Raw genomic sequence first — 16,658 nt, 5'->3', positions numbered from 1 at the left:
GCAACCATCATTACTTATTCCTATATGTTACTAACGTATCACTTTCTAGGGAATTTACAATACACTTGCCAGTGATTTACATCTGAAGTCAATACTAGGTGTCCTGTTACAGATTGTTTTCAGTCTTTCCTATCTAGTCTCTAAAATTTATCTAATGTCTGGTCTTGCTGCTCAGGTACAAACAGTGTTGTTTCCAGTGATGTGAACTGGAATTTCCCACCTGAACTTCATTGCAAATCTGTCTCGGTATTGGGTGTTTTACTGAACCCCCAGCTCCTGGAATCACATTAAAGCATGAAAACCTCAGGTTTCATATTAAAAAGTATCTGGTGTGAAATCCTGGTAAGACACCCACTGATTTCACCTGGACCAGGATGTTTACCCAGAGCTTTTATGGTTGCAGAAAAGGGTTTAAAAATGTAACCTGAATGCACACTGAAAACTCAGAAACAGGACAACAAATTAAAACTACTTTTTTGAATGCTTGAGGTTGGAAATACTGCATTTTTGTTCACTAAGCACCCCACTGTTTGTGGCAGTACATAATGACTGGCCAAACTCCTGGGGCTGAAAGTTGGACTGTGCCAGGAGGCAAGTAGGGATGGCTTTCTGGCCACTGAGGCAGTGTCAGTTTGGATTCTTTCTTCCAATGAGCCCCGAACAATCCCTGTCTACTCCAGCTGGGAGTCTCTTCTCTTCCCCCAGCACCAAACTCCACCCCCATCCAATCAATTTCCAACTATTCCTTCAAATCAGGAAAGAAGGGCAAGGCTATACGCAATTTGCATCAGGGAGAAATCTGCACAGAACTCAGCTTCATGATGCAGCAGGACAGATGAGCTGAATAAAGCTGCTAGCCCTTCAGGAGGGCATATGGCAGTGGTTCCCAAACTGGGGTTTGTTAACCCCTGGGGGTTCACAAAATGTTACAGGGGGTTCTCGGGAAAAAATTCCCTAACGGCGTTCAGAGCTGTCCCTAGGGACCCCGGGCAGCACGGGGCCAGCAGCCCACAGCCCCTGGACTTCCAAGAGCTAAGCAGATCAAAGCAAGCATATCTATCACACTGAGATTTAAACTTCAAGACTCCTTACAAGAAAGGGAAAGAGAGGTGAATATATTTTGCTGTTTTTAAAATTAAATAGGCAGCTAGTGTTGTTTTTATTATTATGAAGAACAAGTTTAAGCTTTGTTGTAACATGCGCTGTTTGCCTGGACTGCTCAAGACCTGGATGCTTGTGTAGGAGGAACTCTTGAGTTGGCTTCTTAAATACCTTCATGCTGTTTTACATCTGATACTCCTTGATGAAACATACGAGCCTTGTCTTATAACAGGCTTATTCAAAGTGATACAAGCTACGAAAGTGAGATCTTGGAACAGTGTTGCCATTTTCATAATGTAAGAAAATTAATACTGTAATGATGAATAAAATTAATAATAAATAGTGTAATAAGCATGGCATAAAACAAATTTTACATTTCCAAGATCACTGCTTTTATAATTTATACTCAAGTAAAGGAGAAAATCCCTGAAAATATTCATTTTTAAGACGGGGTTCGCAAGACTTGACGTGCTAGTGAAAGGGGTTCACAGGCTGTTAAAGTTTGGGAACCATTGGCATACGGTCACCTAATACTCAAAGCTGGGACAGTGAGTAGTGAGCCAAGTTTTGTCAGCTCCAGTTTATCAAAGCTTCTGAGACAGTTTCTAAGAACTCAGTAATACAAACTGTGTCTACCAAAGTCCACAATTTTTATAAAGCACATGCTATTGACAGTAATTTCTAATCAGTAACAGTACAATGTAAAGATTAAAGTTACCTTGATACGGTGTTTTTGATGACAGCTGTGGTCTTTAGAGTCTGCTTGTATTTTCCTCCTTTCTTTGTCCATTTCTTTTGATTCTTGAGAAGTGAATAAATCAGACCGTGAAGAACCACATTCTCTAAGGAAAATAAAATAATGTTTTCAGCGCTGGTAAGTCATATAGGCGATACTTAAGACTATAGACTGTATATGCATTGCAAAAAATCCCCATAGATAGATGAATCACAGATAGCTTAGACATATTTAAAGAGGTGGTCATGTAACCAAGCTACCAGACTACTGACCAGCAAGAAAAGAAGTAAGTGCCCAGCACCTCTAATCAAATAACAAAGCGATGTTTTCTATAAAGAGTGCATGCAAATGTTGCCTTTGCGATACAGAAAAGGAAGTTATAGAAGGAAGTTTCTTCAGGTCATTAATTTTTATAGAAAACTGATTTTAATTATAGTTACTGTATTCTTTTTTTATAATGGCACATGCCATAAAGCTTATAAGTGAAACAATAAAATCCAATGCATCTTTTAGAGAAAAAAAACTTAGTCGATATGCGTGCACTTTAACACAGCTAAATAAACAGTGACTAAGGTAGAGGGGAAACAAAAACACTTGACGGGTCAAATCCTGTCTTGTTCTCTATATACACACCCAAAAAGATACATTTGACTAGACTGGGATTGCCCAATAGATGTAGATGCTAAACTTTAGTGATGCTAAATATCAATCTACGATTAATACATGTATATGACTGGTGCTCAATTACTCCATATATCTAGGATTCAATATGGTTTTAACCCCCAGGGAATTTCTGTGGTTTAGCTGAATCTAAATCAAGACTTTTCATTCTTTAAATGTAACATATTTCCCAATCTGCTTCCCTAATAGCTACAGTACTGCAACAAAGATAGACAGAAGGAAAGTTAGTTGTTTTCAGGATTTTTTAGATTTACAATTTATAACCTTGGGAAACTAAAAAACTAAAGAAAACAATCTAGAGGTAGTAGTAGTCATCACAAAACAAATGAAATATAATTTAATTACTTTGTTTCCTACGTTCCTCCATGACTACCCCTCATTCTGATTAACAGGCATTAGATACTCCTGGGTTCAGATACTTGCCTCTTTCCCCTTTATTTTTACTTGTTGGTGTATAACATAGTAATTCAAGCAAACTCTGTGCTCTGTACTATTTAAACAAGCATTAAATTAACTTTAGGTTAATTGAGTTAATTTTTATAAATAAAAATAAATCTGGCTTTAACTTACTTTTTCTCAAAAAATGATTTCTTTGTTCTGTGTTTACTCGCTTTCAGACCTATAGAAATTTAACACAGAAAGCACTGATCCAGCAACTGAAAAACGTCATTTAAAAGTAAAGTTGCAATTTAAGGTACTTCATCATATTCAGAAAATATCTTGAAGACAGAAAAGGCTACCTTTAGTTTCTTCCACTTCCTTCCTTAACTTTGTGTTTTGCAGAATAAGATCCTTAACTCGCTCAGGAATATTCTTGCAGAGTTCTTGGGCTCTCTCATTAGCTTCCAGGGCCCATTCATGTTCTCCCAGCATCGAGAGAGCCTCACAGAAGCGATAATGACCCTAACATGAATATCAATGTAAATTTTTAATAAAGTTATGATTCTTTCAAAAAGAAAAATACTAATCTATATTCAAAAGAGTGTCTTAGTAGACTGAACAAGTTAAAGTTTTGATATACTCAGTAACATACAAGTTACTGTCTGTTCTAGCCAACTGTTGAATGGCCAGTGTTACATAAGATTTCCCGCATCAAAACAGACTAATGATCCATCAAGTCTAGTATCCCATCTCTGGCTTCAGAGAAAAGTGAAGATGCCTTTCCCTAAATCCCAATACCACTTTTGCACTTGAACAATTGTGTAATTGTCCATATTTAAGTCTTTTTAGATTTAACTTTAGGAATGAGACTTTGTTCACTGTTCTGCATATTTTATTATAATGTGTTGTGCATATTATAATGCTATGTAGCAACATAATGTGTTTTATTTATCACAACTGTGGATTTTAAAATGTCCAATATATTCTCTACCCTCCAGCCTCATGCATACAAAAACACTACCCAATAATATTCTTAAAAATATCTCTCAATCTAACTTTTAATCTTTTTTTTAAAAAGTTTAGTCTGATCACTGAGCTGAGCTCCTGCCACTTCCATGAGAGCTAACTGGAGCGGAGAACACTCTGCATCTAAAAGGATTGTGCCCTCACATCAGACACTGTGACCTTTTATTTAGACTACCTGACATATTTTTCTTTCTACTGTAAAGACAGTTGCCAAATTTACATTAAACTAACCTTTGGCCAATTAGGCTTCAAAATAGTGGCCCTTCTTCCATCAATAAGAGCTCTCCTTAAAAATAAAAAAAAATAAAAAAATTATTAGTGTTGCAGTAATGCCTAGCGTTCAGGGCCCCACTGTGCTGGATACTGTACAGACATAACAAAGAAAGAAGTCCTGCCCCAAAGAACTTTTAATTTAAGTGTAAGACTATAGACAACAGGTGTATATAACAAACTCATGGAGGGGGACTAAAAAGGAATAATAGGACAATACTAGTTAGCATAAGAAGCACAGCACACCAGCTGCCTAACCATTAAGTTTTTTATAGCCATCAAGGCAGAGAGGAGTTGTAAGGACGGATCTGAAAGCAGACAATAAGGTGGCCTTGTGGCAATCAAGACAGGTATCATTTGTGCATTAGACGCAGGGTTCAACATCTTGATACCATGCAAAAGGACGCTAAAGGTGAAAACAAGTATTTTGATGCAGTGGAGAAGAGGCGAGACTATGGAGGAATGCAAAGAAGGGTTGGTGTGGTCAAAACAAGCCATCAAAATTGATTGTTACATCAGTATTTTAAATGGCTATACATGGGGCAAGACAGGATTTGTTAACACCAGAAAGGAGGACGTTGCAGTGACTGAGATGCAAGATAAAAGAAGACCTGGGTGAGAGATTTAGCTGTGTGGATAGAAAGGAAAGGAAGGATTTGAGGATTTATGCAGGAAGAAGTAACAAGATTTAGGCATAGTTCGGATGTGAGGATCTAGACAGAGGGATGAATCAAAGATGACACCCAAATTACAGTCTTGAGTGAAAGGGAAATTGAGTCTATGGTGACTAAAAGCAGGAGGGAAGAAGGCTTGCATGGGGGAAAATCAAAACCTCTACTTTGGTGACGTTGAGCTTCACCTGACAACTATACATCCACAAAGAAATGCTAGAGACACAAGATGAGATTTTTAGCTTGGACAGGAGACAGATTTACCTCTCCACTCCTGATCTAAGTCATCAGTATAAAAACACTGAAGTCATATTTATGACTAGGAACACTTAGGAAGAAAAGGAGATGAGAAGGACAGAGCCCTTTGGGATTCCCATAGAAAGTCAGGGGGAAATGAAGAGGATTCTTAATAAAAAGCTAAAGGAGTGGTTGGAGAGGACAGTCATGAAAGCAGAGGGAAAACAAGGTTTAACGAAGAGCATGGTTAACAATGTCAAAAGTTAAAGACAGTGACGAGAGAGTACTGGTTCTCAATTTTACCAAGGAGAGTTCATTAGAGATTTTGGCAAGAACAGTTTCAGTGGAAGGAAAGCAAGCCTGACTGAAGAGGGTTTACCATGGCATAGGAGGAGAGGAACTCCAGACAGCTGGAGTAGATAATGCATTCAAGTAATTTGGAAATGAAGGGGAGAAGGGGCAACAGCTAAAGCAGCAGGTAGGATCACAGTGGGTTTTTGTTTTGTTTTTTTAAGATGGGATAAACTAAAACATGCTTGTGCTACCAGGGAAGGGAGTGAGTTTGAGCATCATGGAAATGGAGGGGATCAGAGCAGGGGTAAGGTATATCAGGAGATGGGATGGGATCACTGGCACCGGTGGAAGGTTAGAGGAAAAGATCAGATAAGCTTTAGTTTGTATTTGCTACAAAATTATATCTATTCAAAATACACGTTTTCGAAAGATGTAAACATCTTTCAAGTTCTCTATCATATTTTCCTTGTGGAATTTCCTTTCAAATGAATGGAAATTCAACGACACAAGATAAACACATTTGCTGGAAGGCTCTGCTCTGACAAATGGCAATAAAATAGAAGGTTAAAGATGAAATTTAAATGCGAAGCCTAACAAAGAACTGGGATGCCAACACATCTTTTTTTTTTTAAACAGCTATTTTCAGTCTGCCTGAAGACAGCCAGTTTTATCCTGTCTGCTTTACACTGTGCCATTATTGCTTCAGGAAACCAAGTATTGTACCTTCGAGGGATTAAAAATACTACTTTACTAAGTATACTGTCAATTCAGAGTTTGCAATTACAGGAAAATTCAGCATTTCAGATCCCAGAAATGTTTTACTTACCCGTATTGTCTAGTGAGAAGAAAACAGAGAGCCCGGTTACCGTAAAGAAGATGGTTTTCAGGACTTAAAAAGAAATTATTAAAAAGGTATCAGTTAATAAAGTATATTACTTCTGAACAGTATAAAATGACTAATATAAGGAAAACAATTTTAATTTTTCACAATAAAATTCTCCAACCACTTCATTTTCTCAATATGTGCAAGTCTGTGACCCAATCCAGCAAATATTTACAAACATGCTTAATTTTACTAATCTGAATAGTCCCATTGATTTCAGATGTATAATCTCGGCCAAGGCACAGAACTCAGTCAATTCTGACAGTTCCTTCCCCCCTCCCTTCCCCATTAAAAACAGCTGAGAAAGATCTAAATACTCAGGGGAGGAAGGAATGGGGTATATCAGGAGCAAAGCATTAGTGAAGACAAACTGCAGCTCAGCTCTGTTGAACTTCTTTGAGAGGGTATATTTACCATGATTTTCTCTTAGTTCAACTTCACTTTTTCAGGCTGGAAAAGGTGCCTGAGGTGCAGAAAGGCCAGCTGTACTGTAATATATACCCCACTTTATTTGGTACTGAAATTAATGACTTTAGGCAAATTTATTCTTGTTTCTGAACAATACACTAATACAGGGGTAGGCAACCTATGGCACGCGTGCCAAAGGTGGCACTCGAGCTGATTTTCAGTGGCACTCACACTGCCTGGGTCCTGGCCACCGGTCCGGGGGACTCTGCATTTTAATTTACTTTTAAATGAAGTTTCTTAAACATTTTAAAAACCTTATTTACTTTATGTAGTAAGAGGAGGCCCTAAGATATAAACCTTGGTATCAGAGGCCTGGTATGAGGCCTGAGGCCTAAACTAAAGTAATGGTCAAGACTTTGCTAACATAAAGCAAAGTTAAGCTGTGAGCCAGAGGCAGGCCCTGCTCACAGAAGCTGGCAAGGAAAGGACTGATGCTGCAAGAAGATACATACCTAAAAGGTACTGAACACTAGATTTCAGAACATTCATATACTTGCACATTCCACACAGATAACAAAGAACAGGCTGGCCCATCCCAATGACAGGGGCAAAAGGGTAATATGATGGATAGAGTTGTTTTGATCGAACCAACATGTACAAGGTGAGAGGCGGCACCTTAATACGTAGAGGGGTTGTACCTTGCTACGTAGAGGGGTTGTACCTCATACGTCAGGAGTGATGTGTAACTTGTTTGTACCTGTGTATAAGAACGCATCCCTGGGGCGGTGTCTTTGTCCGGCCGAGGGGGCAGTGGAAAGTCCCGCCACTGACTGAGCCGGGTCCACTGCCAAGAGGCACTTTCTCGTAGTATGCCCTGAGTTAGGCTAAGAAACCTACAGGAAACTGCAATTGTGTCCGAGGTCGCAATAAACCTAGTCGACGTGACTTTGCATCTTACTAGACTCTGTGGTTATTGGGGGTTCTCGTCGGGTCTGCTGTGTCAGCTATCTGCGCAGAGCTGGGGCAGCACACAGAGGGAACACACGCATGCAGCCGAGTGATATCAACATTGGAGAAAGCAGAGCACCACACCAGTCGCACTCTGACAACACTTTAGTTATATAATATAGACTTATAGAAAGAGATCTTCTAAAAATGTTAAAATGTATTACTGGCACGCAAAACCTTAAAGTGACTAAATGAAGACTCGGCACACCACTTCTGAACGGTTGCTGACCCCTGCACTAATACAACTACTCCATCAAGCCCTCTTGAATGAATTATTGTAAACTTCCTCTGTTCCTGGATCAATCCAATGCTATCCAAAGGTGCTGAAGCAAAAATCAGCACATCAAAACAGATTTTTCATTTGTGATTTGTACTATTGCTTAGGACTTCGTTTAACATAAGAAACATTAACAAACAAAGAAAACAAGAAGATATTTTATTTTATTTTGACCGTTGTTCTGCAAGTTCTCGTGCAGCAGACTGACAGCTAACAAAATTCTCTGATTGAAAGAGGAAGACTAGCCTTGTGTTGTAGGCTCTATCACGATGCCTTCAGACACAAATACTTTTTTTTTATTTTATTTACTACAGAAGCAGGGAGCATTCTATCAGTGAAATATAGGAATGTCTAATCTGCAAGAATTATAAGGGGTAAAGTAAACACTGATGAGTGCTAGACCATAGGGTTTTAGTGGTAGATGCTTTAACAGGGGTTGACAACCTTTCAGAAGTGGTGTGTCGAGTCTTCATTTATTCACTCTAATTTAAGGTTTCGCATGCCAGTAACACATTTTAACGTTTTTAGAAGGTCTCTGTCTATAAGTCTATATTATATAACTAAACTATCGTTGTATGTAAAATAAATAAGGTTTTTAAAATGTTTAAGAAGCTTCATTTAAAATTAAATTAAAATGCAGAGCCCCCCGGACCAGTGGCCAGGACCCGGACAGTGTGAGTGCCACTGAAAATCAGCTCGCGTGCCACCTTTGGCACACATGCCATAGGTTGCCTACCCCTGCACTAAAACAACAATTTTCATAAAGATGTTACTTTTCAAATAACAAACATATCACTGCCCCCAACTACTGAGGAAAGCAGAATACCAAAATGTTGGGAAAGGAAATTAGCTTCCTCACTCTCATATAAAGGAAGCTATTTTCCAGCCTGTGGTTCTCAAGTTTGTTGTCTTTTGATTATGACTATAGTTCGCCACTCAGTTCTATGAGCAACTAGGACTTCCACAAGCATCTACAACAATGTTGCATCTTTTTAATTGCTGGACACATGCGAAGAAGCTGCAGAAAACAATGAGAACATCTTGAGCATGCAATACATAAACTATGTTTTAATTCCACATATCGTTGTCCAAACCATTTTACAAGCTGGCTTGTACTAAATAGTTTCTTCATCTCAGGTAGGTGTGAACTGGCACAATCTACAAAGGCTTCTCTCTACTATAGACAGGAGCCCAAAAGCACTGCTGCTACAGAAGTTTTTTTCAGTTCCCCTACTGACACCTCACAGTACAATGCCTCACACCTGAAACCTTACTTTCAGCAACAGCACTGGGCACTATGGGAGGTGTTCTTTGCTGTCTCAGCATGTAAAATATACGTATAGTTGTGTTTTGTGAAGACAAAGCAAAATGATTTAGGCAAGAATTTCCAAAGGGGCTTTAGGGAGTTAAGTGCCCAACTCCCACTTTAATTGTACTAGGCATATTAATTGAATATCTTCTGAACAGCACTTAATAAGTGTCTCTAGTAACCAAAGAAATCATTCCTGAAACCCAATGGGAATCAGGGACTCAGTTCCCCAGGGCCCCTTTGAGAATCCCAGTCTTTATTAAAATGAGCAAACAAAAATACAATTCCTGTGTGGAGGCCTTGGACTCTTGCAAGGACACATGATGCAATAAAAATGAAATGGTTTCTGGGACAGTTTCTTAGCATAGCCATCTAACATTAAGTGCTCTTCAGAAGCATTAAAACAATACACCCAGTGCAACTGAGTTTTCTGAATAGTAATAGTAGCAAAACCTGATTGTTTTGACTCTCAACAGCTTTAATTCTGGACAGAAGGTTACTCACCCTGTGTAATAACAGGTTCTTTGAGATGTGTCCCCCTATGGATGCTCCACTTTACATGAGTCTGCATCCCTGATCCAGTGATCGGAGATTTTGGTAGTAGTGTCCGTTATGCGCTTCCCCCCAGCTCGTACCATTTTTGGCAGCTATACAGCGCTGTGCAGTCAAACGGCTTTCAGTTCCTTCTCTACCACAGAGTCCATGTAGAGAGAGGAGGAGGGTGGGTAGTGAAGCACCCATAGGGACACACATCTCGAAGAACCTCAATTACTGCACAGGGTGAGTAACCTCTTCTTCTTCGAGTAATGTCCCATATGGGTGCTCCACTTTTGGGTACTGTAGAGCAGTGCCCCTGGTTGCAAGAATGGGGCTTTGGAGTTGGATTCATGAGCAATGATAAGACAATCAGTCCTAAGAGAGCATCTGATAAGTCCTGCACAATTGCATAGTGCTCTGTGAATGTGTGGGTGACACCCAGGTGGCTGCTTTACAAATGTCTGTGACTGGTACATTGTTCAGGAAGACTAGAGCAGTGGAAATCGATCTTGTGGAGTGTATTCGAGTTCACGGGGGGCAGTGGGGTTTTAAATCATGCTGACTATAGCAGAGGTGAATGCAACTGGAAATCCATTTTGAAAGCCTTTGTTTAGATATGGCTGAGCCCATTGATCTTTAAGTAATAGAAAGGAACAATTTTGATGATTTTCTGAACAATTTAGTTCTTTTGAGACAGAATGCTAGCGCTCTTCCAAAGTCTAGCATGTGGAGCCGGGCCTCTCTTTTATTGCATGCGGCTTGGGGAAGAATGATGGGAGGTATAGGCTAATTCAGGTGGAATGAGGAAGGTATTTTTTATAAGAATTTTGGATGTGGTCATAACGTAACTTTATCTTTAAAGAAAACTACAGATGGGGAGTACAGCAGGAGAGCCCCTATTTCCTCCACTCTTCAAGTGGATGCAATGGCCACAAGAGGGTGGGGGAGGAAGGGACTGCAGGGTGATGTCCCACCTCTGTGCAGCCAGTGGTCTGTGCTCCCCTCTGCCATGCTGGAGCCACCACATTTATTTATTGACAAATAAAATATGCTGAATTTTAAAATATTGTGCAAAGAATTTTTATGGTTTTGGAGCAGAATTATTAATTTTTGGCGCAGAATTCCCTCAGGCGTAAATAACAGATTCTTAGTGAAAAAAATATTTTTTAACAAGAAAGAAAGAAAATGAGGGGAGAGGAGGCTAGTTCAAACAAACTAACTCTACTCTATCACTGTAACAACAACAACACTAAAGAGTAACACTATAGATAAACTAAATAGACTCTGCTAAGGGCTCCATCTCAGGCCAAAAGCGGTTGAGAAGGCACTGAAGGCGGTTTGGCCGCTTAGCGAAATACAGAGCCACCAAAAGCGGCCCAAGACTGCGGGAGTGCATAAGTGGCCCGAATGAGCACTGCTACTGAAAATCTCCAATCACAGGCACAGGGACACAGACTCACCTAAAGTGGAGCACTCATATGGGAAGCTACTCAAAGTAGAAATCTACTTTACTAGTTGGCACACAATCTGAGGGGAGACATTAGGAAGGCATCAATCCTTCCAAATGCATGCCTACAATATATATCAGATCCAATACTCCCTAAGACAGGAATCTTTATGAAGTTCACAGTCTTTCCACAGACACAACTGAATTTGCCAAAAGCAGCACTTGCTTGTGATAGCACTGGTAACAATTTCAGCAAACCAATGTTTTGTTGCTAGTTCATTTTATAAGGCATAGCATTATACACTAAATAAATACTGTACCATTTGCATGAACAATATTTGTTTTAGTTTTACTTTTATTGTTTCTATTTGAAGTCATAACTATAAAACAATTTCCACAACCGCCCAAAGGATGACTTCAGGGGAGGAATAAGCAACACATATAGAAGAAAGGGAGCATGTTCTCAACCCCCAAATATCCCACTGGTACCAACACTGGGTCAGCCCCACTAGTGCCAGCAATATTGGTGCCCTATTGTAGGCAGCTCTCAGCTCCAGGAGCTGTTTTCAGTAGTGTATCCTGTTTTTCTGATGGGACCATGTTTAACACACAGCACTGAAAGTGGCTTCTGAAGCTGAAGGGCCATTTACCCAAGAGCTACCAACACTGTTAGAGCCGCTGTTGCTAAACTAGTATTAGTAATGATGGGCATTTTTTTTAAAACTTCACTAACACAGACACAAATTAAAAAAGTGTCTTTAGTACTAAGCCAGGAAACAGAAATAATATGAATGTAGACAAAACTCTGTGGTAAGTCAGTTAAGCATCATCTGATTTTTAATTGGGTGGTCAACAAACCAAGACCACTCGGAAAAAGATAAAAATGTAACATACACAAAGATGATCCAGTTAGTTGACTTAGTTCTTACCAAAATTCTATGGCTTTAGTGTATGAGCTTATAGCACAATCAAGGTTCTCTTTGGAAAACTCACAATTTCCTCTCTCTTTCATAAATTCACTTTTCTGTAAGATCAAGAAAAACAAATATGCAACCAATCAGAATTTAACCCAACTGTGATGAGAACTATAAAAGCATTTAACAATATGTATTTAAGTGTCTCGTCTGTCTGTATACCAAATGTTGAAATGTACTCATAATTAATTGATCTGGAGCAGTGTAATTATCTTAAAAGTCATGCAACTCCTAATAAGTGTTGGCATATGATCCTATGAGAGGAATACTTATCTTTGGCCAACAGCTTCCCTACAAGTTTCTGTAACTGACTATCTTTGATCACTCGTTTCTGTTTTTTTTAAATCCACTTTAGTGTTTTTTCCTACCTTTATACAGTTTTCACAACTCTGAGCTTCAAACTCTTCAACTAAATTGCAGTCTTCCAATGCAACTTTAGTTATATAATGTTTATCTGTAGGCAGAAATTAGTAGGGTAAGGGAAAAAAACAAAAGCCGAACAATAGGTTTAACTTCTTGCTTTTAACAATCATAGCATATTCTATAACTGGAAATAGGATGTGTATAGTTTTGTTTTTCCCCTCATCAACAACAGAAATAAGCTAAAACAAAGTAATAAATTTCAAACAGAACGTGGATTATTTTTGCTTCCACTGTTGCACAAAAAATGTAAGTCCCAATTGAATTCAGCAAGGTACTTAAAATTACGAGCATAGTGCCTAACTTCAAGTATGTGAGCAATCTCAATGAAGTCAGTAACATTCTGCACATATCTGAAGCCAGCATGTACACCTCTACCGCGATATAACGCGACCCAATATAACATGAATTCGGATATAATGCGGTAAAGCAGTGCTGGGGGGGGGTGTCTGCGCACTCTGGCAGATCAACGCAAGTTTGATATAACGTGGTTTCACCTATAATGCAGTAAGACTTTTTGGCTCCCAAGGACAGCGTTATATCGGGGTAGAGGTGTACTTAAGTACCTTGCTGAATCAAGGACTAAATGATTCTCCCTTTGTACTAAAAATCCAAATCCTGCCATCCTCAGCCTACAACTCAGTGCCATGGAGCCTTTTGCTACTACAATAGAACTTTTTTCTATCGTAAGAGTTAAATTCTCATATATCTGAATAATTTATTCAGAATTTTCATGAAGCTGACACAGATATTATTCAACTCTAATCACAGTAATATAACAAACAGATATAAACGTTTTAACCATCACAGCCATGTAGTAGAATGAACAGCAGTTAAGAGTTTCATTTGGATGATCAAATAACAATCTTTCACTCTACCACTGCTGTATGCTTTAAAATATCCACACTAAATGGGTGTAAAGTTACCTATTAAATCCATTACCATTTCAAGACTTTGGGAACTAAGAAAAATATTCGCCAGATGAGTACCGGAGGGTACCCCCAAACAGTTCTATGAAGGAGAAGAGCTTACATTTAAAACCAAGTGGGCTAATACTTTAGAGCTAATTATTTACTAGTTTGGAATATTTTAAAATGAAAAAATTAAAGAGAGTTTATAAAAATATTAACAGTTTCAGTATATGGGAATGTTGTCTTTCAATGAAGGCACCCATCCTACCCACATGACATCACAAGAGACAAAGCCTCCTGAGCAAGATGACTGCAAAATTTCTGATCATATCCAATAGTCAGACTGTCTCCAAACATTATGAAGTTGTTTTAACTTTGAAACTGACTTCTCACTAGTTTCTATGGGACCAAAATTATCAGTGTCCTAATCTGCTTAAAGACACTGTCAGACTTGTGGACTCCTGTTTAAAAATTTTTTTTTAAACTATACTTCAGATAATTTTTAGAATGTGCTAGAGAGTCACTTCTTTATAATTAGATATAAACTCTTATATTTGTTTTCTTTTTTGTTACACTGAGTCTTCCATCAAATGTTAGACCAGCCTTTCTTTTCTTTAATAGTTATTCTTGAAAAGGAAGCACCTGAGAGAGTAACAAATTTATTTGAGCATAAGCTTTCGTGGGCTAAAACCCACTTCACCGGATGCATGCAGTGGAAAATACAGTAGGAAGATATATATACACACACAGAGGACATGAAAAAATGGGTGTTGCCATACTAACTATAACGAGAGTAATCAGTTAAGGTGGGCTATTATCAGGAGAAAAAAAACTTTTGTAGTGATAATCAGGATGGCCCATTTGCAACAGTTGACAAGAAGGTGTGAGTAACAGTAGGGGAAAAAATTAGCATGGGGAAATAGGTTTTACTTTGTGTTATGACCCATCCACTCTCAGTCTTTATTCAAGCCCAATTTAATGGTGTCCAGTTTGCAAATTAATTCCAATTCTGCAGTTTCTTGTTGGAATCTGTTTTTGAAGTTTTTTTTGTTGGAGTATTGCGACTTTGAGGTCTGTAATCTAGTGACCAGGGAGGTTGAAGTGTTCTCTGACTGGTTTTTTAATGTTATAATTCTTGATATCTGATTTGTGTCCATTTATTCTTTTGCATAGAGACTGACAGGTTTGTCCAATGTTCTTTTTGCTGATGCAGACTAACACGTCTACCATTCTTAAACTTCAAAAGGAAGGTAAGAGAAAATATCCTGGTTTATCATCTCTCTAAGATTCCAATGTCACTGATGACGGAACACATCCCAGTTAACAAAAGCTTATTTTTAATACAGCAGGGGATATCATACCAATGGCAGCTGCAGCAAAAACAATGATAAACATTGGAGCAAAACTGGATATTTCAAAAGGAAAGACTGCTAAACTGTTTTTCTAGATTTAGAATAGCTGACAAAACTGAAGAGTGGGTGACTTCACAGAAAAATTAAGTATACTGCATTTAGAAACTTAGCTTAGCTTAAAATCAAGTTCTCTGTCTTTTCCTTTGTTATTTTCTACGAGTTCGTCTGGCTCTTGTTAATTATTCCACAAATGAGGTTATGATATTTAAGATACAATCAATTGCTGTGAAAATGACTATCACTGACTAAGAGTAAGATGTCAATGAGGGAATAAGCAGCAGAAATGGGTAAAGTCAAGATAAGAATATCCTTTGTAATGAACAACATTAGAAAAGAAATACATAAAGTATGACAGAGAATCCTTCCGAACTGAAAAAATTCTAAATTTTCCCATGATGCCTCAACTGCTCCAAAGCTAAAGAAAAAAAAAATATATAGGACTCAGACATACACACACACATACACACAACCACCCTATGACAAGGTATCTTCTCCCATTTTTTTTTTTTAAATGCTTGTCAGAATCTGGGCAACTGCACCTGAATTGCCCCTCTATGATCCAGCAAGGGCACCCATTCTTAGATTTCCAGCTCCTAGGCTAGTACCGCTCTTGGATTCCTGACCGGGGCATGTCCAGGCTGCATAGTTCTCCTTTAAGACTGTTATTCCGCAGCAAGGCAGACCACCTAACAGGCCTGTGTCTGCACTTTTCTTACTCTTCCGAGGCTGTAAACAGTGTAACTGCTAGAGTTACAAGATATCACAGCTCTTTCTAAGCAAATATGTTTATTCTTAAAGTAAAAGCATTATATAGAAAACATATTAAAACCAATCAAAGAACCTACATGCATGCTAATAAGCTGACCAGAGATCGCCCCAACTCCTACAAGGTCTCTGGATGGTGAGCAGTCCTTCAAGCCTCACCAAGGTTTTCCCCCCCACACTCATGATCACAAGGTCGTAATTGCCTTGACTCAGAAAAAAACACCCCCATGCATCTACGAATTACTCCTCCATGTTGTTTGGGGACTTTTGATCCTGGGAATAGGTAATTCATAGTCAAAGATCTTGTCGCCAAAGCAAAGTTTGAAAAGATCAGGTCCAGAAATGTGCATTTGTATTCCTCTCCTCCCAAATACCTCCTAGGAAACCTGCACAACTATCAATTCATTCCTGTCTTAACCCATTTTCTAAAATAGTCCTTTGAAGTTCATAATACTTCCCAAGGGTTGCATTAGTCAGGTCTCCTACACAGCTTACATACAATCCCACAACACAAACATTTGCATTTTTAATAATGAGATCCTATGATATTTAAATAAGGTTAATTCAATAAGGTGTAGCCCAACTCAATAATGTTAAACCAGAATATTGCAGGAAATTGCATACCCATCACAATGATTATACTTACATTTAGCAAAGAAAGCTTCTAAAGGAGGCCAACAGTAATCTCCAAGTTCTTCTAATTTCTGTAGAACACTCAACTCGCCTGTACATTTCACCCAGGCAAGGGCAGACCCAACATCAAAAACTCTCTATTTAAAATAAAAGGTAGAAATTAGAGAAAGTTAGCAACTGTATTCAGTTTTTCTTATATGGAATAACCTAAATTACTGGCAACGTACTATAAAGTAAAAAATTTAACAAATATGGATAGTATAGCAGCAATGTTGTT

At 38.5% G+C, this 16,658-nt stretch overlaps 1 protein-coding gene across 2 annotated transcripts in view; it reads right to left on the bottom strand.

Annotated features, from left to right (window-relative positions):
• TTC3 (tetratricopeptide repeat domain 3) overlaps positions 1–16,658 on the bottom strand; it is a 150,647-nt gene that overhangs the window by 91,309 nt on the left and 42,680 nt on the right. For both annotated transcript variants that reach the window (XM_045002449.1, XM_045002450.1), the window contains exons 7-14: positions 16,395–16,518; positions 12,609–12,694; positions 12,196–12,290; positions 6,224–6,286; positions 4,157–4,211; positions 3,259–3,421; positions 3,089–3,137; positions 1,820–1,943 (exon numbers count right to left, since the gene is read on the bottom strand). In XM_045002449.1, coding sequence (XP_044858384.1) covers positions 1,820–1,943; positions 3,089–3,137; positions 3,259–3,421; positions 4,157–4,211; positions 6,224–6,286; positions 12,196–12,290; positions 12,609–12,694; positions 16,395–16,518 — 759 coding nt within the window. The remainder of the gene's footprint in view (positions 1–1,819; positions 1,944–3,088; positions 3,138–3,258; positions 3,422–4,156; positions 4,212–6,223; positions 6,287–12,195; positions 12,291–12,608; positions 12,695–16,394; positions 16,519–16,658) is intronic.

Source organism: Mauremys mutica, chromosome 1, assembly GCF_020497125.1.
Source record: "Mauremys mutica isolate MM-2020 ecotype Southern chromosome 1, ASM2049712v1, whole genome shotgun sequence".
NCBI lineage: Eukaryota > Metazoa > Chordata > Testudines > Geoemydidae > Mauremys > Mauremys mutica.
This window is presented reverse-complemented; position numbering and strand designations above follow the sequence as displayed.